This window comes from Anoplolepis gracilipes, chromosome 2 (assembly GCF_047496725.1).
Source record: "Anoplolepis gracilipes chromosome 2, ASM4749672v1, whole genome shotgun sequence".
NCBI classification, from domain to species: Eukaryota; Metazoa; Arthropoda; class Insecta; order Hymenoptera; family Formicidae; genus Anoplolepis; species Anoplolepis gracilipes.
In genome coordinates this window covers 1,940,884-1,965,488 of record NC_132971.1, presented here as the reverse complement: position 1 = coordinate 1,965,488, position 24,605 = coordinate 1,940,884, and the positions used below count along the sequence as shown (strand labels likewise).

The following is a 24,605-nucleotide window of genomic DNA, read 5'->3' as shown; positions in this document are numbered from 1 at the left end:
ACATCCGCATGACGATTCAACTCTTTTGATAGTAAAATCGTAAATTATATCATTCATATTTTTATTAAAGCTGAATAAATAAATATGTCGCGTTTTATAATACTTACAAAAAGCTACATGTATTCAACGTTAATGTTTTATACTAGTTTCTTTTAATACAGATTGATCGACATAAATTCTGTTGCAATAATATAATAATTATAATAATTACAATAATTACTGGAAATTAATAATATTAATATTTTTACTAATAATAGTGCCAACGTAATAATGTTTTTGCTTTTATATTTTATATGTATAACAATATAAAATTGAAATGCGGATTATTAATTACATAATAGAAATCGAAAAGAATCAAAATAAACATTTAATACTTTTGGTTACACGGTTTGTAAGATTTGACTGCATAACGACGAATACATTCAGCGTATATATCTTAATATTATTTTTAATTTTATCATAAGGTTTCCGTTAGTACCTTTTTAATGCAATGTAATATCAAAATTTAAAGCATTTTTTGCATCAATTGTGATACGTTGTTGTTTATTCTTAGTAATAGTAAACAAATAGAACTCTTTAATTAGATAGAACTAATATATTAGCGAGTCATATATTAAAGTTAAATTTTGCTAAATTTACAAAGAGATTCAATTTTATTAGTTCTTTTTAGATAATTTTTTGGATATTCTATAAATAATTATATAATAGCTATACAAATGTGCTTATAAATAATTATAAATTATATATAGTAAAATATAAAAAATATAAATTATATATATATATATATATATATATATATATATAGTATATAACTGCAAAATTTAAGCACATTTATGTAGTTACTATAGTTATTCACCGTGCAAAAAAAATATTTAAAAAAGTATTTTAAAATTGTATTTTTATAAGTTTAAGAAAATTTAATTGAAATATATATAAAAATATAATATAAATAATAATTTTACTAATAAAGTTAATTAGAACAAATGATGTAAGCCTTTATAACTGAATATATGGAAACCTTAGGAAAAATAAACGCGCAAACAGGACTGAATTCTCTATATGTTAAAGTGAATGCAATACGAATAATCGATACCTAGATTACGCATATAAAACTGTACGCTTGTATTTACACATTTCATCCAGCATTAACAACGGTGGGAATCGTCGTTAGATATTGGCTGGAAATTTAGCTTCATGATTATCCAATTCGCGGCGGCAAGTACTCACGATCTGGCTTCGGAGGGCCTTGCGGCGGGAATGGTGAAGTCGTTCCGATGCCTGGCCCAGTAGGTCCACTTGGTCCACTTGGAAACGACGGGCCGCTTGGCCTACCACTGGGATATCCTCCTGGACCACTAGGGCCTTGTGGACGACCACTCGGTGTACCTGGACCTGGGTAGCCTTGCGGTCCAGTAGGTCCTTGAGGCTGGCCACGTGGATATCCTGGAGATGGTGTACCTGGTCCTGGGTAACCGTTGGGACCACTAGGTTCTTGGGGTCTCGTCGAGGGTCCAGTAGGACCAGAAGGTCCCTGAGGTCTTCCGGGATAGCCTGGTCCTTGAGGTCCTTGAGGTCCTGATGGTCCTTGAGGTCCTGATGGTCCTTGAGGTCCTTGAGGTCCTTGAGGTCCTGATGGTCTTTGAGGTCCTGATGGTCCTACTGGCGGAGTTAAATATGCAGGTCCCGGTCGACCAGATGGACCTTGTGGTCCTGGACCTCCCGGTCGTTCTGGGAACCGACCTGGACCTCCTGGACCCATTGGTCCTTGAGGACCGCTTGGATAGCCTGGCCCAGTTGGTCCTGAAGGGCCTGAAGGTCCTCCTGGATACCTTCCTGGTCCCGACGGACCTGAAGGTCCTCCTGGATATGCGCCTGGTCCTGACGGGCCTTGAGATCTTCCTGGATATTCCCCTGGTTTTGATGGACCTTGAGGTTCTTCTGGATATTCGTCTGGTCTCGATGGACCTTGAGGTTCTCCTGGATAACCTGGACCACTAGGACGTTGCGGACCTCCTGGATAACTACCTGGACCACTTGGGCCAGGAGTACTTGGACCAGCAGGAGTACCTGGACCCCCTGGGTATGTACCGGGTCCAGAAGGTACTGAAGGTCCTTCAATACTGGGTCTTTGACCAGGTGTTCCCATAATAGTATAGTCATAAAGATTTTCATTCAAATAGTACAAATTTGGCGCGGAGTTGCAATCAAATTGATTCCACCATACACATACAAAAAATTGCTGATTAAAAATAGTTCCATTCGGACAAAGAAAGTCGAAAGTTCTATTATTGGCACATATATGAAAAACTTGGCACTGAGCTTCCACGTCAGCATAATAACCAGGGAATTGTTGCGCATCGCAACGGAAACTGGTCTCCGGAATTTCACTATATATAGGATAATCGCGACCAGGCTCCCCTGGAATAGCTGAGTAATCACCTTCATCATATGTTCCCTCGTCACCATGAGTATATTCTCCAGGTCCTCCGTGTTCTCCAGGTCCTACTGGACGGCTACTTGGTCCAGTTGGAAATCCTTCTGGCCCTTGCGGACCCGGTTTACCTGGAAAACCTTCTGGTCCTTGTGTACTTGGTCCACCAGGAAATTCTCCTGGTCTTTGCGGACTTGGTCGACTTGGAAATCCTTCTGGTCCTTGCGGGGCTGGCTCACTTGGAAATCCGCCTGGACCTTGTGGGCCTTGCGGTCCTGGGACACCAGGATAACCGCTCGGGCCTTGCGGACTTGGGCCACTCGGATAGCCTCCTGGTCTCTGCCCTCCTGGTTTAGTACTAGGATAACCGCCGGTAGATGGTCCACTTGGACCTTGCTGATCTCCAGGTCCTTGTGGGCCACTCGGTCCTGGATACCCACTTGGTCCCTGAGGGCCTGGACCACCGCCAGGTCTCTGACCAGCTCCTGGATAGCCGTTTGGTCCTCTACTAGGATATCCACCTCCTGGACTTTCAGGTTTCTGCTCTCCACCGGGATAACCTCCAGGAGTCTGGCCGCCGGGATACCCTCTACTTGGTCCTTGTCCACCTGGTCGTGCACTAGGAAATCCAGGACTTTCTGGTTGTCCATTGCTTGGATATCCGGAAGGTCTTTGTCCACCTGGAAAACCGCCTGGTGCTTGCCCAGGCCTGCCACCAGGATATCCAGTACTTGGTCCTGTTGGAAATCCTCCTGGTCGTGCACTTGGCCCGGTCGGTGCACCTGGCCCGCCAGATGGATACCCACCTGGACCTGTTCCTGGACTAGGTCTGCCTGTTGGCTCACCGCTCGGAAATGGAATAGAGGGTCGTCCTCTAGGATACCCACCAGAAGGTCCTTGGCCAGATGGAACTCCAGGTTGTTGCCCACCTGGTTGTGGACCACTTGGACGTCCACCTGGAAATCCGGATGGTCCTGACGGACCAGTTGGATAACCACCTGGTCTTCCTGCTTCTCCGGGTCCTCCAGGTACACCTGGACCAGATGGGTATCCATTAGGCATACCTGGAAATCCTCCTCCTGGTTTTGTGCCAGGACCTCCTCCTGGACCACCTGGTGCAAGCCCATTTGTTGGTCTAGGATAATTATATCCCTCGTCAGCCTGTAATGGAAAAACATAGGAGATATATACAAAATCAAAAGTAAGAAAAGTAATGAAAAAAAAGAATAAAAAATTTTATTAGTTGCGTACTTTTTTTCCAAGAAGAATTATATAATTAATTATAAAATTTACTGTAAAATTAAAAATTATAATACCTATATAATTAATTATAATAAGTTAATATTAAGTTTAAAAAAAGTACAAATAGAAAAGAGAATTACATTTTTTATACATTTAAATAAATTTTATTTTAATAGAAAATTAATAGCATTCAGTAAAAAAAATTTATTAATTTAAAATTATATGACATAAAATTGCAGGTTGAAGTTAAATAATGTTTGAATTAAAATATAATTTTGATATTAGTGCTATAAGTAATATTTTATTAGTTCAGCATATTGTTCTCTATTTTGCATACATTTATTAAATTTTAATATCATGTAACGCTTTACCCATCTGCTGAAATCACAATACCTTTGAACGATTAAGTATATCAGACTTATAGATTTATTCTGACATCGCTCTAAAATCGTGCTCATAGAAAGATCTAGAGGAGCGTCTTCGCATTCTCGATTATTATGATCATTGTAAAGTTACAACAATACAGTCACGACCGATTAATATCAGAGTGCTTAAACTTGCGCAATCGCAAATGTTATTTGCCAATGTGAGAAAAAAAGGAATAAAATATATGTATTAATTGCGAAAAATTAAAATGGTTCGTATATAATTTATATGAATTTTAATGCACTTTTTCGACGTTGAAAGAAAATGAAAACATATGTATATACAAAATAGAAAAAGTTTGAATTTAAAGAGATTAAATAAACTAATTATGAAAAATTACGAGTTTTTTTTTATCTAAAAAGTGTTTTAATTTAAATGTGTTTACTTTATTAATAATATATAATTTTAAGAGCAGAGGCAGCTTACCAGAGCTGAACGAGCGACAGCCAGCAAAACTGAAACAGATACAAACAAGAGACTATTATTTTTGGGCATGTACCTTAACAAATTGCATGTTCTTTATTTGACATAGTTATATATTACAATAGCTCATTACAAATCCATCATGGAAACAATTATTATTATGACATCAATTATCTCGAGCGTTAAAAACTGTCGACGCTGTCACCAGTAACAGCTGCAATTCGTCGTAATGACGAGAGGTTGCGTGCAAGTCTCACAGAAGAGAAATGTGTCTTGAAAAATCTCTGACATAACTTCCCGTCTAATTAATTAAGGAGCATTGTCGAGCACGCTTAGAGTGTAGGCGCGAAGGAGCCGAGTTCTTCGCACGCTTGGCGGTACGTAAATCGCATCAAAAAGCGTAAATGAAGAGAGACAAATGCAAAGAGAAGGATATATAGGCATATATAAGAAAGAAGAGAAAGAGAGAGAGAGAGAGAGAGAGAGAGAGAGAGAGAGAGAGAGAGAGAGAGAGAGAGAGAGAGAGAGAGAGAGAGAGAAGCGAGCAATAGGAATGACGGGCCTCAGAAGTGCGTGTGGTGTTCCACGAGATTGTAGAGACTCCCATTTTCGCAATGACATCGTCATGCTGGTTCGCGGATCACGCAAGCTACTTGTTAAGAAGATACAAAAGTCTGGTTCTTGGGCATGCAAAGAGATCCAGATTACAATCTCGAGCTTCTATAGTTTAGAAGAATGAAATTCTTGAATGAAAAAATAATTAAGTCGATTGTATCAAAAACATGCTAAGAAAGTTTTATTCCTGAGTACATTTTACCTTGAATATTTTTTTGCTTTTCAAGTAAATCCTGGTTATGAATTATAAAATAAGACATGTTTATTAATGTATCACTTAATCTCTTACAACATGTAGTATGAAGGATATAATTATTGAGAATAACTTGATGTAAAATATGCAAAAAAATAGCAAAATAAATTATAATTATCTTGATTAGTTTCTCCGATTATCGTGATGAATATCGTTCATGATAAATAACTACAATTATTAGACGATTTCGAATATTGATATCTCCGGGACCAACTTGACGTTGATAAATTAAGATTTAATGGGGACTTTACTTTTACGTGTAAACTGATGTAACTTAGCAAATATGATTGATATGACAAATCTCTACAGCTCAAATAATATCATTGTTATAGCGGATTATAAATAATCTAAAAATCATTTCGTGTTCACGTGTTGAAATATCTTTGTTTCTACATTCAATAATCTATGAATCCAAACATATTGAACTATATGAATTTAGTTGTGTAAATTAGTGAAATGATTTTGATTAATTATTTGAATAATGAAGTATGTATAGTATGATATAGATATTATAAAATAAATTAAATTTCTGGCGGTAAAAGTAATTGTCGCAATAAAATATAATTTATGACCACTTGTCATTTTTATAGTCCTCTCTGCAAATTTTATTTAAATCTCTAGAAAATTGTCAATAAAAGCTTTTTCTAACGTCAATTATGTATAGAAACATAAATGGGGCAAATTTCGTTTTTTTGAAAATAACTAGATCGTTGAACATAATTATAAGAAGAAGTACTTTATAATCATGTGCAAACATAAAAATCTTTCATTTCTATTGTAAATAATTTACATTTTATCTTTCTTTGTCATTAATTTTTATACCGCACATAATTTGAGCAAAAGACTATTTCAAGTAACAATATGCCGTACTATTATTCGTACATCTTCCTGTTGCCGGTTGATAGCCTCGGTTTTGGTTACCTCGAAACAATGGGGCGGAGATCAAGATGCAGCCCGAACCTCGCGTGATCTAAGAAGATAATCCGAGCACGGTACTCGATGCATCGTTCGAGAGGATCTTTGACCGTTACGTGGTTACACTAGCGTTGCACGATCGTGTCAGAGTATTGACGTAACATGTGCCCGAAGGGAACTACACGGCGGAAATAGCTTAACCCTTCCCCTATTTCTTTGCACTAATTCTTTTATCTAACATTTTCAGAAAAATACTACATTTATTGTTAGATATAACAGTGTACATTGGAGTTTCTACTTTAATTTTTATCTTCTTTCAGAAGATGTCAGTTTTTATAAATTATAAGTATGATCTACAATATATATTAGTAAATCGAAAGTTTCTCGACGGCAATATTTATCATTTAATTTAAAAAATTAAAGAAGTTTGTTTTATAGTTTAGTTTGTTTTTCTTTTGACTTTCCGAATATTTGCCTTCCGCAACTACATTTTTAACGGTGTTTATTTTTAAGATTCGTAAGAAAGAGAAGGCGATAGTAGTAGTTGCGCTAACACGGTACGCTGCATACACTTGACCTTTATTTTAAGTGAAGATGATCGTAACCGTAAAGGGTGACCCCGTAATACGTAAAAGTGCGCTGGAACAATACCAGTCAGCGGCGCGCTGGCTTATCTCTAATTCATTTTAATTAGAGGATGTTACGAAAAAATGTTGAAGAGACCTTGCGCGAAGGTGCTATCGAAATTTAAAACTCGTTTGGACCGTAACACCGTGATCGGGACCGAAACGTTAGGAGCGTTATGAATTATGAGAAAAGAGAGAGACTCATGTTTTCAATCTAATAAATATTATTTGTCAAAGTAATCGTTGCAAAAAATAAAACTTCATTAAAAAAGATTATATTTAGTTGATAGAAATTTTTTTGCATATTCTTGTTATCATTTAATACGAGACTATTATAATAATATTAATCCGATTCCTCTATTATTTCTTCATTTTTATAAAAGATTAAAAATTATATATGCAAAATTTGATAAAAAAATAAAAGTATTATTTTTAATTTACACGAAAATGAAATACCTTTTCTTTTACAAGGAGAAGAATATATAGTCTCTGTTCTTCATTTACACTATCAGAGTATATAAAGTAACATATTTAGTTGCAATTTTTTTCATGTTGTCACATTCGCGACTAAGGTAATTGTTCGTACATGTACATTTTCTCCTGTTTTTCTACATTTTTCTTTAATGAGTTACAATCGCGCTAGGCAGACAATATCCAAGCATTGTCAAAGAATGTCATACTGATTGCGTGATGTGTAATGGTGTGTATGAGAGCTTATACGGCATGATAATTTGATGAACGGAAGGTAAAATTGGTATAGGATTTCCTAACAATTGCTTGGAAACTTTTCATCTCCTTCGATTATCGAGACGAAGGTTATACTTGACGTTGGGACACGTCACAAATTGCGAACTTTCTTTTCTCTATCCTCGACACTGCAATCTCTGCTAATCTTTCTGTTTTCTCCAGAGAAAAACCGACGGATATTGCCGCCGTAACTTCTTGCGTCGCTTTTTGTCTTCTCATGTGCTTATTCGGTCATATGCTAACGTAACAGCTCCGTTATTGCATTGGATAATTATATGAGATGAGGCTATGTGATTAAGTGAATTCAATATCCCAATCAATATCATCAATTTGATCTTACCGATCCAGAACAAGCGTAGCCGCATGTTTGCTGGCGCAAGCACCCTCAAATGGGCGAATCTGAAAGATAAATGCAATCATTCAATTAATTTGTTCTACATCCAACAACTGCTATATATGAAAATGTTGAGAAAAATATATATTTTATATTTAAGCATCCGTAGCAATTTGTAAATTTTAAAATTTTATATACACGTATACGTCACAAGTAAATTTTATCTGAGATATGCATCTTGATGTATTTATACAGAAAAATATAATTTATTTTATATATAATATTTCTGTGTAAAAAATATTGTACTATATTATAAAGTGATTTTTAATCTTACTATATGTAAAATAAATAATGTAATAAAAAGTATAATAAAATTAATTCTTAGCACTTTTGTATTACTTGTCAGGTTTGATTTTCATTTTTTTGTGTATAAAAATTAAACACGTCTTAAAATAGAAAAAGAAAGCGAAAAAGCTTAAAGAATTAAAATTTATAAATGTATTTTTCTCTATACTTACAAAATATAAAAATCGTGTACAAATAATGTATACTTATATAGAAAGAGAGAGAAATTTCGATTTCGATTTCGACCAATGCAAGGTTAATAATACAACACAACAATACTGAGCAAATAGGCAAATATTTTAATCACATTCATGTTTATCATGTTGCGAATTTATTATATTTCGTATATCGACTTTCGGAAGTATCTACGTCTTCCGTTGCTATAACTCACGGCGCCTGTTTTTGTATTATGTATACGCGGTCTTCAGGGGTTGAAGTATTAAATATATTTACAAGAGATAAAAGGTGGAACTTGAAGAGATACACTCGAATGGAAATCACTGACCGTACTACTTTAACACATTACGATCGCTCCTTGTTTTATCCCCCTCGTGCATTACGCATGGAGTTTCGGAATCTTCGTCGGGTCATTCGTGCGTGTTATCGGTGCCACGTTGAGACACGCGCACAGATGCATGAGATAAGAAAAATGTGATACCAAACTCAGTACTTTTAAACGGAGCGAACACTAACTCCGAAAAAGGATCCAATTTATGCGACAGACGCGCAAGAACTCGCGGAATCGGGGCAGCAGACAAAAACGCGATCGTCGTGTCTTAGGGGGATGAAATGGTGTCGTGTGCAGACTCACCCAACCGATCCGTACGTACAAAACACACCGCAGTGCTGAGGTAAGTCAAGACAGTGACTGATGGTGCAAGTAACTTCGTCGGCATATATATCCTTGGATAGCACCCCAAGTGCTGATACGCCCCCACCAGGGATGCTCCGGCGCTCATCCTTCGACCTCCTACAGATCGAGCCCCCTTTTTTTCTCTGTTTCTCGGGATGCGAGGTGGGGAATCTCGCGAAACCGCGAATAGCGATGGGATTGATCCTTTCGCGCGGTTCGGGTCGTCTGTACTTCTGGTAATCATAGGAGAGATAAAGATGCTGCCTCCGCACTCTTTGACCTTTCATCCGTCCATCAAATTTTAAGAGAAGTGTATCATATAATTTCTCGTTACTATTATAATGTAAGAGTTACTCAATCGACTTATGTACGAATCAAAAGTGAATCTAAATGTAAAATGCGACATTTCTTTGTCATTATTAATAATAAATAAAAATTATTATAGATACTTTATAAATATCATATACACATAACAGCCTAGTAAAAATTTACACGATATATATATATATATATATATATATATATATAGATGTTTATTAAATATTTAATTTAAATAAAAAACACATATTTTATATATATATATATATATATATATAATTATGTAAGCAATTATAATAAAGTATGTAAACCATGTCTAAAGTAAGAAAGCCGGACGTGATCTGGACTTGTTCAAACCGCCAGTGATTACCTAAAGTAAATATTGGCAGGTTGGATCTGAAATAGCGTAGGCTCATCACTATCCATAAGCAGTACGCTATCCGTGGAACGACCTCACGACGTAAGTGACCCGCTGCGGGACCGAAGGGGGCCTCCTTTAGAGGGGGGGAGGGGGGGGGGTTCTGAACGGTGATCTCGCGAAGATGAGCAGCTCGTGGGAGGCCGGGGTTAGTGAAAGTGAAATACTGCAAGTAGAGTAACGTCTACTGAAGTGCCGTGTATTTTACGTTGCTCTAGCTGGCGGTGAGGATCGTCGTAGAGGAGGAGGATCGAGGAGATCGTGAGGATGTCTTTGCATCTCGATTCTTGTTTGCCTAGGTAAAAAAAGATGCAGACCACTATTGTGGTTATCTTTTAATTGGAGCTCGACCAAAATTTACATTTTGCTTCTCTTCAATTAGTGGATAAATATAAAGCAAATAAATCAAAGGAGGAATAGAAAGAAAAAGAGAAATTATATCATTAAAAATATATATTTCTCTTTTATTTTTTTTTAGAAATAATTCTATGCAAACTAATAATAAGTAATGAAATTGTAAAAAATTGTTATGAGTACAATGTAACGTAATTTTTGAAAACAGAGTGATTATTTCAACTATGCTCACTAATTTATGTATTATATTATATATCTGGAAATAAATTACAATATAACATAAAATATTATATATATATATATATATATATATATATATATATATATATATATATATTTTTTTTAATGTTATATTAAATGTAATCAATATTATAATTAAAATATTTAAATTTATATTTATATTATACATATTTTTAATGTTATCTATTCTCCGAAATGAGATTACTATTAAATAAAAACAAGAAATCTGTAAGAAAATCTTATCCGATTTTATTAGCAAATAATTCTTTACTAATAATCCTCTTTTATTATAATATAAAATATTGTTTAAACTATTTAATATAATTTATACAATTATAATTATAACAATTACAATTTGCATATATTATTTTTTTTAAAGAATGAAATAATAAATAATATATACATATTATATATATTATTTAATGATATATTATTTAATTTTAAAAGCTAAAAATTATTGTGCAAAATAGAACATAAAAATTTTAGAAAAAAAAACAACTTTTGTAAACTTTCTTTTTTATTTATTACTAATTTGAACAACATTGTTTTTTAAAAATTTTATTACATTCCAAGTAATTGCTTAAGTAATTATATACGTAAAGCTATATAGGTATGATTGTTCTTACCTCTGAACTTTTGCTTCTGATCAAAGAGAGATATGTTCCCTAATAAATAATACATGATATCGGAAAAACTGTAAAGAATAATACCTTTCGACATAAAAGAGATCACAAACGCTCGTGTAACGTAAAAATTCTTTTGCTTTGTTTTTTATTCGAGCTGTCGAGGCTATCCTCCAAGGAATAGAAAGGTATTAGAATAGAAAGCACTAATTTTTTCAGACTTTGTGATAGAAAGGAAAAGCCAAAGCAAGTCAAATTTAATGATAAATTTAGAGCATTTTGCATTCTGTGCAAATGCGCCAAGGATTCCTGTCAGTATTGAAAAAGAAAATTTATTCACAATTGAACATAAAAATCTCTTAAACAGAAATTAATTAAAAAAGATTTATATATATACTATTTATTTAAAAAATAATTCGAAAAAAAACTAATTACTTTGTGCATCTTTAATCGATGATTGATTCAATGCATTGTTACATCTTCGACGAATTTTGAAAAGACCTACTTTCGTTCGGCTAATCTCTCATGTGGCCTCCTCATAGGATGACGTAGCGCGCTTCGTCGCCGTCAAAGGATCGGGCGCTTCGTTTTAGATTCATAATCAGCCTGCATCATCGCGTAATCATCATCGGACGTTCATAGTGACACGACGTGTCTTCGCATGTCTTCCTCTTCGCGGGCTTTCACCGTAGAGTGTGAGTTACTGCATATATTGTGCGTGGGCGGCATAAAGATTGTCGGCGTATCTCACACGTCGGTGAGACAAAAGCGAGTATCAATATCGATAGTGTTACTCGCACGCGCGCGCGATCTACGTAATCTCCACATACAGAGAGTCTGATTTATTCTTAATCTCCTCGTATATAATGCCATTCACGTACGTGATGACAGCAAGTTAGCAACGATCAAAATCAGCGAGGCTTGCATCTCGATGATGGCATCTCGATATAACTATTTGCTAACTTATTTTACGTCTGGGGATAGGATTTTAGTTTACAAAACCTCTAGGAGGATTCTAGATGCCAGTTCCTGAAGCGAAAATGCTCGCTTCAACTCCACGATATACAACCTTGTCTGTACTATAAAAAGCAGTTTAGTTGCGTTGAATGTTACACCATCAAATGCTTGTAGCTGTAAAGGTTCTTTATATCAGATCGTACATTTAGAAATTAGTTTATATAATTATATATCTACCTAATAATCCTGTTTTAATTAACACCAGGACTATAGCACCTAATGAAAAACTGACTTAAACAAAAGCTGATTGTTCTACTTAAGTTGTAGAATTACGTTTAGAATTGTTAAATTATTGTTATGTATACAGTGCTTTTTTCAACTCATGTTGAAATAAATTTTAAAATTCGAATATGTAAGTATTATTATCATTTTTACAAAACGGTATCGGTAAAGCTTGCGATATTCATCAATGATCTGAGAATCTAGAAAGGTCCCAATCATATTAGCTAGCTCGTCTTTTCTAAGATCCATCAGCGATTTAATACGATTGCGATAATCACTTACGCATTGCAAAACCATCCATTCCTCTAGAACTAATCGTTAATGAAGTCTAGCGATTGGTTGTATCAGAACTCATATATTTTATGAATATTTTAAAAGAATTCTTTTGTGACATATAATTATAATAAATAGATTTAATGTTATAAAACATAAAATTGATTGCTAATATTATAATTTACTGTAGCAGTGTCTAATGCATTCGTCACTTGCCGCTATGACGAATAAGATTTTATTGTGGCAAATGTATGAATATTTATATATATATATATATATATATATATATATATATATATATATATATGAATTAATTATAATCAATTATAATTTTTAAGTTATATTTACAGATATACATTCAAATAAAACAAGTAATAAATATAAAAATAATAATAATACGTTTATAGCTTCCACAGCAGAAAGAAATGTTATTTCAGGGCTGAGGAAGAAAAAATATATTACGTTTAAAAAAATAATCTTTGTTTGTGACATTAGTTATTTTACTAATACTCATATCCTTTTAATAAATAATTTAATAAATAATAATTTTGTATTATTAATAAAATGTACTAAAGATATAAAATTTATAATGTGTTTTACCCCTATAATAAGAGTCTTATGATAATATGGGAAATACGGAAAAAGAAATTCTTTAAGTGTATAGTTAGAATGGAATTTCTATATAACACTTCTACGAGACGGTGTATGATGCTCCTCCGTGATAATTACATCAAATTTGTTCTCACGCGCGCGAGATTTCAGTGCTTTCTGCACTGCACTTGGTTCTCTCGCAAAACATGCTCGGAATGTGTGCGCGCTTATTGTATTATGTATAACATCGACAATTGTCTCACGATCCACAGCCGAAGATCTCCCAAGTGAGAAGAAACGGTTAAGTCATTTTGTACTATCGATAAATAATTTTCGTTAATAAAAAAAGAGGGGTAATGATCTCCGGCAGACGTTACAAAATCTTAAAGCGATTTATTGCAACAAATCAATCATATTAATCCTTGAAAGAATTACAATTACGACATAATTCGTGAGAAAATCTCGAGACAGTAAACGTATAATATTATATTTGAATATTCATGTCGTCATTAAACTTTATCAAAATTAGGACAAGTAAAGCAGAAAGGAATTGTATTTGAATTATATCAGCGATCGTTTCTTTCTCTTAACAATTGCGTCACATTAGTGACGGATCGTTTGGAATGAAAGACAAGTCGTCCTTGTCATCTTGTACCCTCCTATTTTTTATAATTACTTTATACTGTACCGATCATACACACAAACACACACGTCGTGATAATACATATTTGCCGGATTATTATCTGAAGTAATAATTGGTCGCTGGTTGGGTGTCGATTGAACTTTGTAATAATCAAGGAAGAAATGTTGAGATAATTGAAATATGTGATAATTGGTGAATTTTTATCCTGATAGGAATTCTATCATACGTAAGATAAATATTTTTAAAAAAGCTGTAAAAGATAAAAATAGAATCTTTCTCTATCTATTTCTATTTTCTATATATTTTCCCATAAAAATAACATTTAAATCATTAAAAAACGTAAAGGTTGCAGGCTAATATCAATGTCATTTTGTGAATAAAGAAGACTAGCAAAAATTATAATTTTCATTTAAATTAAATTCCATTTAAATATATGTCATGTTAATCGACTACATTATTACGACAAGCATCAAGACAGAACTTCTACAATAGTACTCAAGAATGCTTTGATAAAGCTCCTTTAATTTAGAAATTATAAGCTTGTTTTGCATTTCATAACTTTAGAAGCTGATATTACTTCATAGTTTGCGTAAATTATAGTTAACAGCCGTCTTTAGCAGCTGTACGTTAAGTTAACTGCTGTTACAAGTTCCATTATACGCGTAGTGTAAACATCCTTTGCATATTTCACTGTTCTCTAATGAGAGATTTTTCAAACTACTTTCCGATCACACAGCAAGCACTTAGTGCGCAATTTCCTGCAAGAAAGAGATGTTCAATCAAGGTCATTAAGATCCATCTATTTGATTGATGTTATTCAGTGTGCATTGTGTATTTGCGAGAGAATCGTGATTCTCTCTTCGTATACGAATATCACAATGTGGAGAATTCGTGCAATAGGCATATATGTCATAATTGACACACGTCTGTTCCATGTCTGCGTCATGTTCGTTCGAAATTTATGAATAGGAGTATTCAAGTTAGAATCCGTGAGAATAATAAGACTAAAGGGATGCGCCTACATCCATGAATCACGATCGACCTTCGTGCAAACGTTCGTAAAGACGGTTTAATCTTGGCTCTTAACCGAGACACGATGTAGTGGACAGATATACATATATTTTAGAAGATCGGGTACTCTTGTATTTCTCACCGAGATCGATAGTATCGCGAAACGCTTGCCCCTTTTGCTTTCAGAAACCGGGAAATATCAAAGACGTAGAGAAACACTAGCACCGTATCTGTGCTTGCGTCATCGCTTATTCATCGCACGTTTATCGATGATGAGAGCCCTTCCTTCGTCTATAAATCGTGATATTATAAGCCGATGTTGTCTTGAATGTAGCTCGACTACATCTATACTCGCAAAAGTACGAGAGGATTAAATAGATTGCTCGTGTTGGAGAATCCATTTAACGCCAAACAAGGAGAAATCCAAGACGAGAAGTCTATTAGGCATTTAATATTAATTTTCGTAATTCATTGAGTTTGTTCGAAATTTGAAAATTTCTTGCTATCATAAGTTTTTAAATTTTATTTTTATTTTGTAGTTAGTATTTTTGTACATATGTATATACGCATGTATGTATATAATAATAGAGTGCGATTAAAAGAATAACGATTCCTTTTCTCACAATGTCTGTTTCAGAAAACACATCTACATTTTAAATAATATGTAATTAAAGTTCAATTCTACCGATCAGTCTCAGTGTTACTTTTACAAATTATCACGTTTTGTATATAGCTGCTTATTATAAAATAATGGCGAACGAATTATAAAGAGCATGACTTGGTAAAGCACGATTTTATGTCTGTTAACTGGGACAACAAAATCCTAAGGAAAACAGAATCCTCAAATATAATTTTACTGAAGTTTTGTGGTTGTGCAATTCCATTACTTAGACTGCTAGTCTCTTCTTCCTTCTCTTTTTCTCTTTCTCTTTCCTTTTTCTTATATACTTTGTAACAATTTTTTTAAGAAAAATTAATTTCCAAGTCAGTTGTACTTTGCTATATATTCCCAAAAATTAAAATCGTTTTCTTAAATAAATATTTTAGTCAAATAAAATAATAATAATAATATAATAAAGAAAAGCTTTTTTTTTGAAAATAACAAAAATGAAGACAGATTCATAAATTATATAATTTATCTTGAAAATGTTATTTATTAATATAATATATACTCACATATTTAAAATATTAAATATGACATGTATTGAGCACATTTTATTTATTACAGCATTATCTAGTCACGGAATGGAGGTAGGTAAGTGTTAGCTGGTGTCGCAAACTCGTTCCTCGTCGCTTGTTTGCCAAATTCAGAATTGACAATCGCATAATTCGTTTTCGGCGAATAGAAATTGCTGTAACGAGTGTTTGTATTCGACAAAGGTCTAGCGAGAAATTTAGATGGGAAAGGTGGAAGAATCCATCTCGCAGGTGCTTCATAAAGAAGCTTATTAGTGAAATGTGAATTTTGATTGTAACGAAGCTGTGTGCCGTTTTTGTTCCATCCTTGTTCGCCTTGCTGATTGTATTTATCCCAAGGTCCAGCCTCAATGTTATAGCCACGCTGATAATAATCTCGGAAGAACTTCTTTTCAGGACCTGCTTTGATGCGTCTTCAGTGCGAAAGAATAGAAGAATGATTAGAAGTATAATAAAACTAATAGCATAAAGAGTGGTGTAGTCGAAAGTAAATAATAAAAAAATAAAAGATATGTATAAAAATCCCAAGTTACGTGAGCATTTAAGTATTTAAAGTAAGCCTTATGGCACGCAAAAAAGTAATGTATTTTAAATATCATAAATTTCGATTAAATAATATATGATGTGTTAACATGTTTATGATCATCGGGTCCTTTTAGATATCACGATATCACTCAATCAACGGTGAAAACTGAAAGCGGGGGAGTTAGATCATACTTTCCTGTACGAATGAGATGCCTAATATTATTAAACGGGTTATGTGTGACTTTTACCGCCTTATTTTATTATGAAATAATTCAACGTTGAGAAGAACGTTGAGAGAAATGTTGCCGCAATATTTTTTGTACTTAACCCGCGAAAGATAAGAAGATTATGTCCGATTATGCAATCGCATGCGAATACCGTGCACGGACGCACAGTAGATAGGTAGGTAGGTATTTTGAACAATTCGTTACATAATGCGTGGCTTACCTATCAGCTTCCTCCATTGCTTTTGCAACTGCCTCGTTAATGGAGTAGAAACTTTGAACGCGAGAGCAATCCACGGTATTCCACCATGTGCAAACCAGTCTCTCCTGATTGAATAACGTACCATTCGGACAAAGGAACGAATCCTTACGGCCACCGTCTTGACAGATGTGGAACGCCTGACAGTCGGTCTCAGGGTCAGCATAATAACCCGGATGTTGCTGCTGGTCGCATTCGAATCGCGTCCATGGAACTTGGCGGAAGATGGGATAATCTATTCCAGCTACACCGGGAATTGCATCGTTGCCTGGTTGATAGCGCGGATATTGATAACTGTATCGTCGATTGTAAAACAGCCACTCGTTGGGACGCACATACGAATACCTAGCATATACCTAGTATATATTTTGAGAATATTTCGTTATTAATAAAATATTATATTACATGCGAATATGATTTATACAAGGATATATGTATATGTATTTAATTTAAAACTTTTGCGTATCCGAGATAAATGTTAAGAGTAAATTCTGTGGCTCACAATCAGTTATTTTTTGAATGTTTTTTTAATAAAAATTAAAACATTGATACTTTAAATTATAAGCAAAAAATTGAATCTCTTTTTATTCAAATGTCACGACCTGACATAAATGGAATCTTTTTTTCGCTTCACTTCACAAGCAAATTTTATTTTAACCGAGTTTCAATTATCATATATAAATGTGATTACCAAATTTTATTAGATATTAACAATAAATCTGATAGTGTGCTATTTTTTATTACAAAAAATTGGATACGTACTATGCAATTTGCGAGAGTGAACATAAGAAATAATCCTAGCTTGAGATCCATAATCAAGTCTAATCTGATGTCTTCAACTAACAAAGTCGAATCAAAAAATGAACTCGCCATTTATACAGTTCTCGGTCTTTATATAGAAATGTGAATTTGAGTTTACGAGGCTATTCTTCATTCAAAACAGTATATCCTTCGATCGAATAGATAAACCGAAGGTAAGTCTGTATTTCAGTAATTAAAAATGATGTAACAATGCAAGGATCATTCTCATCGATGTGCAGTGACTGAAAATACTATTCTTGATCTAATCTTTACAGGATGTGAGAATAAAAGATGATATAATCCTGTCAACTCAATTACTCATAATGATTAATTCGAGCTATGTCATGCCACTTTATAAGTAACATCTTAACATATATATGTATATATTTTATATAATTTCAATTTTTTAATAATTTTTTTGCTACAAAATTTTCATAACTCTTTTTTATTAAATTTAACAACTTTCATACAAGAATTTATATTGTAACTAGATTTTTTATAAGTATATATTTTGTCTTGTAAATTTAAGAAATTTTATTTATAATGTAATTCAAATTACATGTGTTTATTTAATAAGTTTTTTTAAATAAAGAGAGAAATTTAAGATTAAGATAGTATTCATAATTCATTCTTAAATATAGCCTTAATAAGTTGTAAATTAATCACAGAGCCGTATTAACATTGAAATAAGACTGGATTATAAGTAGCTAAGAGTGATAGCTTTTCTATATATTTATATATTGCAACTATTTTTTCTTAAATTACAAATATTTTTTCTATCAATAAAAAAAAATCTCACTCTTATCGTAAATGTAAACCTTAATGTTTAAATAGCATCGGTCTTCGTAACCACACCTCAAATTCAGATAATCTACTGAACTGTTCGAAATTGCTACGTCTACTTAAAATTATATAATTAGAAAAAATGTGCGATCTATATTTTTTTTCTCTTCTGAAACTTCGCTAGAAATTTTTTCCTTTTAATCACGAATTCTTCGGAAAACCTCTGTCCAGATGCAAATACGCGCATTTCCGTAAAGATAATTATATATTTACTAGAATATTTTTTTAAATATGTAATTCGTATTTCTACCAATATAAGGGGATCCAAAAGCTGTGCAATTTATACACACAAAATAAGATAGATTTCTGGTAAGAATTGCATGAAGGAATATTTGTGAATTTTTAGAAATGACGTCTGACGTGAGTTTGTGTTTCAATCTCGCACACTCACAGATGCACGAGAGTATCATTTTTTGCAGATTTTGCAAAATCTTTTTTACTAGGCTTCTAAAGTCATTTCCAAAAGTTTACTAATATTCGGTTATATGTTTCGTACTTTTGAGATCCAATATTTCAAACGCGGACGCTATATCTGTTGCACGGACATACCGTGGAACTTTTTATATTATATATATATATATATATATATATATATATATATATATATATATATACTAAAGTGGAGCAAGATCACGCGCAGCTAATAATATGTAATAAAACATATTAATAAATCTATTATATGTTTCGTACTTTTGAGATCCACAATTATGGATCTAGCACGGACACGAACCACAATTTGTGAATCTAGCACGGACTCGAACCAATCAGTCGTTTTACCGTGGCACTGGAAAGTAGATCCAGTCACGTAGTTCCGAAAACTCAGTTGTGGATCCAGTTAGCACCACTGTACGGCGGGGAAAAAGCGTTTTCTGAAAAATGGCGGCATGACCCCTCTCAGGCTTCTCTCTGCTAAGAGTGATAGCTTATCTGTATATTTATATACTGCAACTATATACACAAATATTTTTTCTATCAATAAAAAAAATCTCACTCTTATCGTAAATGTAAACTTTCATTTTTAAATAGCATTGGTCTTCGTAACCGCACCTCAAATTCAGATAATCTACTGAACCGCTCGAAATTGCTGCGTCTACTTAAAATTATATATATATAAATATTGTTACGACGTATCTGTCATTTTTTAATCTTTTATCATTTTTATATAAAATCATTAGCTCTTACATTGTTGTTTTTATATAATTGTGGAGAGGGGTAAAAAAAAGTTTTCAAAATCTGTAATTCATGTTCTGTCGGTAATATTGGATTTTATAAAGCTTATTTTATTTCAAAAATTCTACAGATTCGCGCTCTTATTCGCGGACGAAAACCCGCGCCGGATTTCACGACTGCCGGAATAAAAGACTTCTATTATTCCGCTTGATATTCTGTTGTTCACACTCCCATTGACTGGCGTAATTTGATATCGATTCCACCGCCTGTCTTCCTCTATTTACCATATTGCGTGCATAGGAAGAGCCATATTATTCGATTCATGTATACATCATATTCGTCACGAGAATCACGTAAACCCGGTCGGAAAGTCACCGGTTTAATATTATAGTTATATAACAGATAGGCTGATAACAGGCTACACCGGCTGTGTCATTCTCGGTCGTGTGTGTTGTGTGTGTTGACAACGAGAGGGGTAAGCAAACTCCAGCGCTTTCCGGCTCCCATCATCCTCTTATTCGACCTCTGCTCACATTCGCGTATACTTGGCAAGTGCATACTCTGTGTGTCATGTCTCTTCTCGCTGCAAGTAATAACAAACTTCTCGGAGACTATAATTTTCTCGATTGTTCGACTTACAACGTTACTTACGACGTACTCATACGCGGACGTGACTTTACGGTCAGGTTGATCCGGGTCGCGAAGGATCCTGTCACTCGCTCGTGAATCGTCGAGCAGTTAGGTTTCTCGTCAAGATGTTGCTGCGTCACAGAATTGCGCTATTCGTTGCGATCTGCCTTTTGGGTACCTTTTGAGGGACACAGGAGTGCTTTTTCAATTTTATTCGTCGCTTTGTTCGACCTGATTTCATTTTCTAACACAAATGATATATTTTGATGAGTATGACAAACCGTTACGATAGTTGTAACAATCGTTTTGAAAAATTAACAGATGTTACGTACGATGCATTCCATCACCAAATCTGGCATTGTTGATCTTTCTATTTTTTTATTATTATTTTTTTAAAGCTAGCAAAGTAATGGATTCGATACCTTGCTTGCAGGAGTTTCGGCAGCAGTGTCGCAAACAGGAACACGCTTACTGTCATCCATGGCTCAGGCTTTACAGACAAACGGAGTTATACCAGATGTGGTGGATAAGGTGCCCGCAGAGGTGCTGAGTGTCACCTATCCCAAGAATCTCACTGTTGAAATTGGCAAGGTGCTCACTCCGACTCAGGTCAAGGATCAACCTACTGTTCAATGGAGCGGAGATGCAAATTCATTTTATACCTTGTGCATGACTGGTGAGTACAAATATCATCGTGTAGATTTGTAATTAAACATTCAGAACAAGAGTACAATATCTATAATATGTAGAATTTATTTCAATTACATGCTGCTTGAGTCGCGAAGCAATGTAAGCTGTATACCCAAAAGTCACTTGTGTCTTTCTTTCATATTTACAATGTTTTTAAAAATCTGCAAATTTCTCTATTCTATAGATTATAATAATTGTAGGTAATAAATATATATCTATAATTATTTTTATTGCTTTGGAAAAATGATGAAAAAATAGTCACTTTGACAGAACTGACTTAATACATTTTTCTAGAATTAAATATGTGTTTTGTATTTAATAAAAGTAGCAAATTATGGGCTATTCCACTCTTGCTCTGGATTTCTTAGTAATCCAATTTGACAAATTATTATGCAAATATATTATAAATATACTTTATATTCTATTTTAATATTTAAACAGACCCTGATGCTCCGAGTAGACAAAATCCTAAATTTCGCGAATGGCATCACTGGTTGGTAGGCAATATCCCTGGATCAAACATCGCCAAAGGAGATGTTCTGTCCCAGTACATCGGTTCTGGACCTCCGAAAGGTACAGGCCTTCATCGATACGTATTCCTGTTGTACAAACAACCTGGCAAACTCACCTTCGACGAGAAGCGCTTAACCAATCGAAGCGGTGACAACCGCGGCAAGTTCTCTATTAAAAATTTTGCGGCTAAATACAAGCTTGGTGATCCGATTGCTGGTAACATGTATCAGGCAGAGTACGATGATTACGTACCAATTCTTTCTAAGCAACTCGAAGGTTAAATTTGTACAGTTTGTACAATTATATTTGTTATGAAACATGTATGTATACATAATATATAATATACATATATATACATGATGTATATCAAACTATTTCTTGAATAAATGCATATTAAGCATATTTTTTTCAGCATACAGTTTTTTTTTTTTTTTTAAATTAGGAGTAACAGGTAGAGTTTTATCTATAAATATACTTTAAGTTTAGAAGAAAATCTGTAGTTTGTATAAATTTTTCAAAACTGATAATAAACTTCCTTATATTCTTATATAAAGTAGAAAATTATTAACATACATGATATTTTTGACGTTCCTTAATTCCTTCTTTTTTACGCAACGTATTGCAAATTCCATTTTAAAACAAATTTTTAAGAAGTTTTGGCAACAATTGAAAGTTTGTATATTGATGTTGATAAGATAGTTTGATAAGATTAAGATGTGATCTCGAAACACATTCAAATTCCACGAGCATAAGAAAAAATATTAATTTTTTTATGAAACTGACGCATGATTATCCCGAGGTTTTTATTGCCGCAACATTTAAACGATTTTTATAATTAAAACAACTTCCGCGTTCTTTGCAATAAGCGATTGTTTGCATCAGCCCGATCTGTATGTATTCACTTCAGTTACATGTGTATGTAACGTGTATAGTTGTATATGTTGAAGAAAAGTCAACAGGCTCGGCCTTCTGACAAGCAAGCTGGTGGGGATACATGTTTAAAACCTATCTCTTCCAAATTCTTTCGTTAATAATCGTTGCAGATTCTTGAAAGCATCAAGTATGAAGTATTTAATATCAGGTTAGTTATGTTTCGATCTTCTTTATTATTGTTTTACGTTAATTGTGTAAAGAAAATCATGATTGTCATTTAAGTTTTAATGTAAAAAGAATTACTTAGTGATAACTTGTCTCTTTTTTTATTTTAATTTTTTTCACGATAATTTAGGAATCCTTCTCTGTGCTATTGATTTCTCGTTAGGCGATGTCGAGTCGGAATTTAAAAAGGCAAAAATCGAGCCCGACATCATAGACAAGGCACCAATCGAGAAAATCGAGGTATGTACGTACTTATAGAAAATATACAGATACTTGTATAAGAATTCAACTTTAGAGATCTCTAATTTTATTTTACTGAATTTTTTTTAATTTTTAACTAAAACTCTTACTGATTGCCAAGTTTAACAATGCATCTTCACAACATTTAAAAGATGAGATTTTAAAATTTAAATAATATCAGTAGTATTCAATAATTTAAGAACAAAATTGTTGATGGCAATTATACCGCAAAATTATTTATGCAAACAATTATATCAATTATTTAGGTAAAATATTGCAATAAGGTGGTCAATTTTGGAACCGAGCTGACACCAACTGAAACTCATCAGATACCCGAAATACATTATAAACACGAAGGCGGAGTTTTGTACACGCTCGTTATGACAGGTGAGCCTTCTGTGAATCATTTGAATTATGTAATAGATTCTAAAAATATTCCAAGTACTCGTAAAGATAGATCTTATAATAAGATATTTAAACCAATCTAATTAAGATAGTTTTTCATCGATATCTGACGTATTTTTCGTTGTATAAATCACGAGATAGTCAAACATGCTATCCTCAATCAATTCAACTTTCACCGTCTCGGAAACCAGTTTTCTCTCTACCGTCATTTCGCGACGCGAGGACTCGCTAGTTAATTGTCAAATTGAGACTCGTATTAAATTTGACAATGTGCAAATGTTTCCAACATTTTTTAATAACATTAAAATTAATTTCGATTTAATTAATTTTAATATTATTTTATTAGCTCTTATATTATTTTATTAGCTCTTATATTATATATAGAGGCATTTTTGTTTATAAAATTCTTACGTTGTTCTGAACAAACATATATCATAGATCCTGATGCGCCGAGGAGAAGGGGATACAATCGAGAATTCCAACACTGGCTCGTGGGAAATATACCGGAGGAAAATATAGCTAAAGGCGAAATTCTGACAGAATACGTTGGTCCTGCTCCGCCAAAAGACACCGGAAAACATCGCTACGTGTTTCTCCTTTATAAACAAAATCAAGGCGCTATTACCTTTGATGAAAGAAGATTGAGTTCTCGGTAAATAAACGTTTTATCGCACTGCACATCGTACAACGAATATTTGATAATATGTATATATATCTTTAATTTTTTCTAATTATAGGGATGGAGTCCGACGGATAAGATTTTCCATAAAGAAATTCGCGGAAAAATATAACTTGGAGGGTCCAATCGCTGGTAACTTTATGTTAGCGGAATACGATGACAATGTGCCTCTCTATCATAAGAGTTTGAATCTAATCAAGTGAGATATATACATTATTAAGCTTTAGATTTTTAGATATATAAATACAATTTTGCTGTCGATACTTTTAAAAAATCTTTTAGAAAATATAAAGCACTTTTCTTTCCTTTTAAAATCATATTATAATAACATATCTCACAAATATAATTCAGAATGAAAAGAATATACATGAATAAAATTATAATATATTAACAATTATCGATACTTAATTT

At 33.5% G+C, this 24,605-nt stretch overlaps 4 protein-coding genes across 7 annotated transcripts; 2 read left to right on the top strand and 2 right to left on the bottom strand.

Moving 5' to 3' along the window:
- Nucleotides 1-998: 998 nt before the first annotated feature.
- On the bottom strand, nt 999-9,214 carry LOC140676322 (uncharacterized). The gene is made up of 4 exons (XM_072911247.1): nt 9,169-9,214; nt 8,019-8,077; nt 4,526-4,554; nt 999-3,592 (listed from the first exon to the last, which is right to left on the bottom strand). Exons 2-4 carry the CDS (start codon nt 8,041-8,043, stop codon nt 1,199-1,201), a joined length of 2,448 nt encoding a protein of 815 aa, XP_072767348.1. The 5' UTR covers nt 8,044-8,077; nt 9,169-9,214; the 3' UTR covers nt 999-1,198.
- Nucleotides 9,215-16,149: 6,935 nt separating this feature from the next.
- Nucleotides 16,150-17,969, bottom strand: LOC140663084 (uncharacterized). The gene is made up of 3 exons (XM_072886966.1): nt 17,888-17,969; nt 17,090-17,481; nt 16,150-16,530 (listed from the first exon to the last, which is right to left on the bottom strand). Exons 1-3 carry the CDS (start codon nt 17,936-17,938, stop codon nt 16,155-16,157), a joined length of 819 nt encoding a protein of 272 aa, XP_072743067.1. The 5' UTR covers nt 17,939-17,969; the 3' UTR covers nt 16,150-16,154.
- A 2,158-nt stretch (nt 17,970-20,127) lies between these two features.
- LOC140675168 (protein D2) lies at nt 20,128-22,200 on the top strand. Of its 4 annotated transcripts, none has more exons than XM_072909340.1 (3): nt 20,128-20,487; nt 21,003-21,245; nt 21,701-22,197. In XM_072909340.1, the coding sequence occupies exons 2-3, from the start codon at nt 21,050-21,052 to the stop codon at nt 22,051-22,053; spliced, it is 549 nt and encodes a 182-aa protein (XP_072765441.1). In that variant the 5' UTR covers nt 20,128-20,487; nt 21,003-21,049; the 3' UTR covers nt 22,054-22,197. The 4 variants fall into 4 exon arrangements, with proteins under 4 accessions (XP_072765441.1, XP_072765433.1, XP_072765424.1 ...); XM_072909332.1 differs by having other exon boundaries at nt 20,129-20,414; XM_072909323.1 differs by having other exon boundaries at nt 20,419-20,528; nt 21,701-22,199.
- Nucleotides 22,201-22,429: 229 nt separating this feature from the next.
- Nucleotides 22,430-24,588, top strand: LOC140675182 (protein D2). The gene is made up of 5 exons (XM_072909353.1): nt 22,430-22,853; nt 23,001-23,110; nt 23,377-23,497; nt 23,954-24,167; nt 24,253-24,588. The coding sequence occupies exons 1-5, from the start codon at nt 22,835-22,837 to the stop codon at nt 24,395-24,397; spliced, it is 609 nt and encodes a 202-aa protein (XP_072765454.1). The 5' UTR covers nt 22,430-22,834; the 3' UTR covers nt 24,398-24,588.
- Nucleotides 24,589-24,605: the final 17 nt, after the last annotated feature.

Coding starts and splice junctions, on each gene's coding strand:
- LOC140675168 (XM_072909313.1), top strand. CDS start 20,695: ATGTTGCTGCGTCACAGAATTGCGCTATTCGTTGCGATCTGCCTTTTG. Junction 20,744..21,002: donor CGTTGCGATCTGCCTTTTGG/GTACCTTTTGAG, acceptor CCTTGCTTGCAG/GAGTTTCGGCAGCAGTGTCG. Junction 21,246..21,700: donor TTATACCTTGTGCATGACTG/GTGAGTACAAAT, acceptor ATATTTAAACAG/ACCCTGATGCTCCGAGTAGA.
- LOC140676322 (XM_072911247.1), bottom strand. CDS start 8,043: ATGCGGCTACGCTTGTTCTGGATCG. Junction 4,555..8,018: donor GCTACGCTTGTTCTGGATCG/GTAAGATCAAAT, acceptor TATCTGTTTCAG/TTTTGCTGGCTGTCGCTCGT. Junction 3,593..4,525: donor CTGTCGCTCGTTCAGCTCTG/GTAAGCTGCCTC, acceptor TTTCCATTACAG/GCTGACGAGGGATATAATTA.
- LOC140675182 (XM_072909353.1), top strand. Junction 23,111..23,376: donor CACCAATCGAGAAAATCGAG/GTATGTACGTAC, acceptor TCAATTATTTAG/GTAAAATATTGCAATAAGGT. Junction 24,168..24,252: donor GAAAGAAGATTGAGTTCTCG/GTAAATAAACGT, acceptor TTCTAATTATAG/GGATGGAGTCCGACGGATAA.
- LOC140663084 (XM_072886966.1), bottom strand. CDS start 17,938: ATGGATCTCAAGCTAGGATTATTTCTTATGTTCACTCTCGCAAATTGC. Junction 17,482..17,887: donor TCACTCTCGCAAATTGCATA/GTACGTATCCAA, acceptor AATATATACTAG/GTATATGCTAGGTATTCGTA. Junction 16,531..17,089: donor GCAATGGAGGAAGCTGATAG/GTAAGCCACGCA, acceptor TTCGCACTGAAG/ACGCATCAAAGCAGGTCCTG.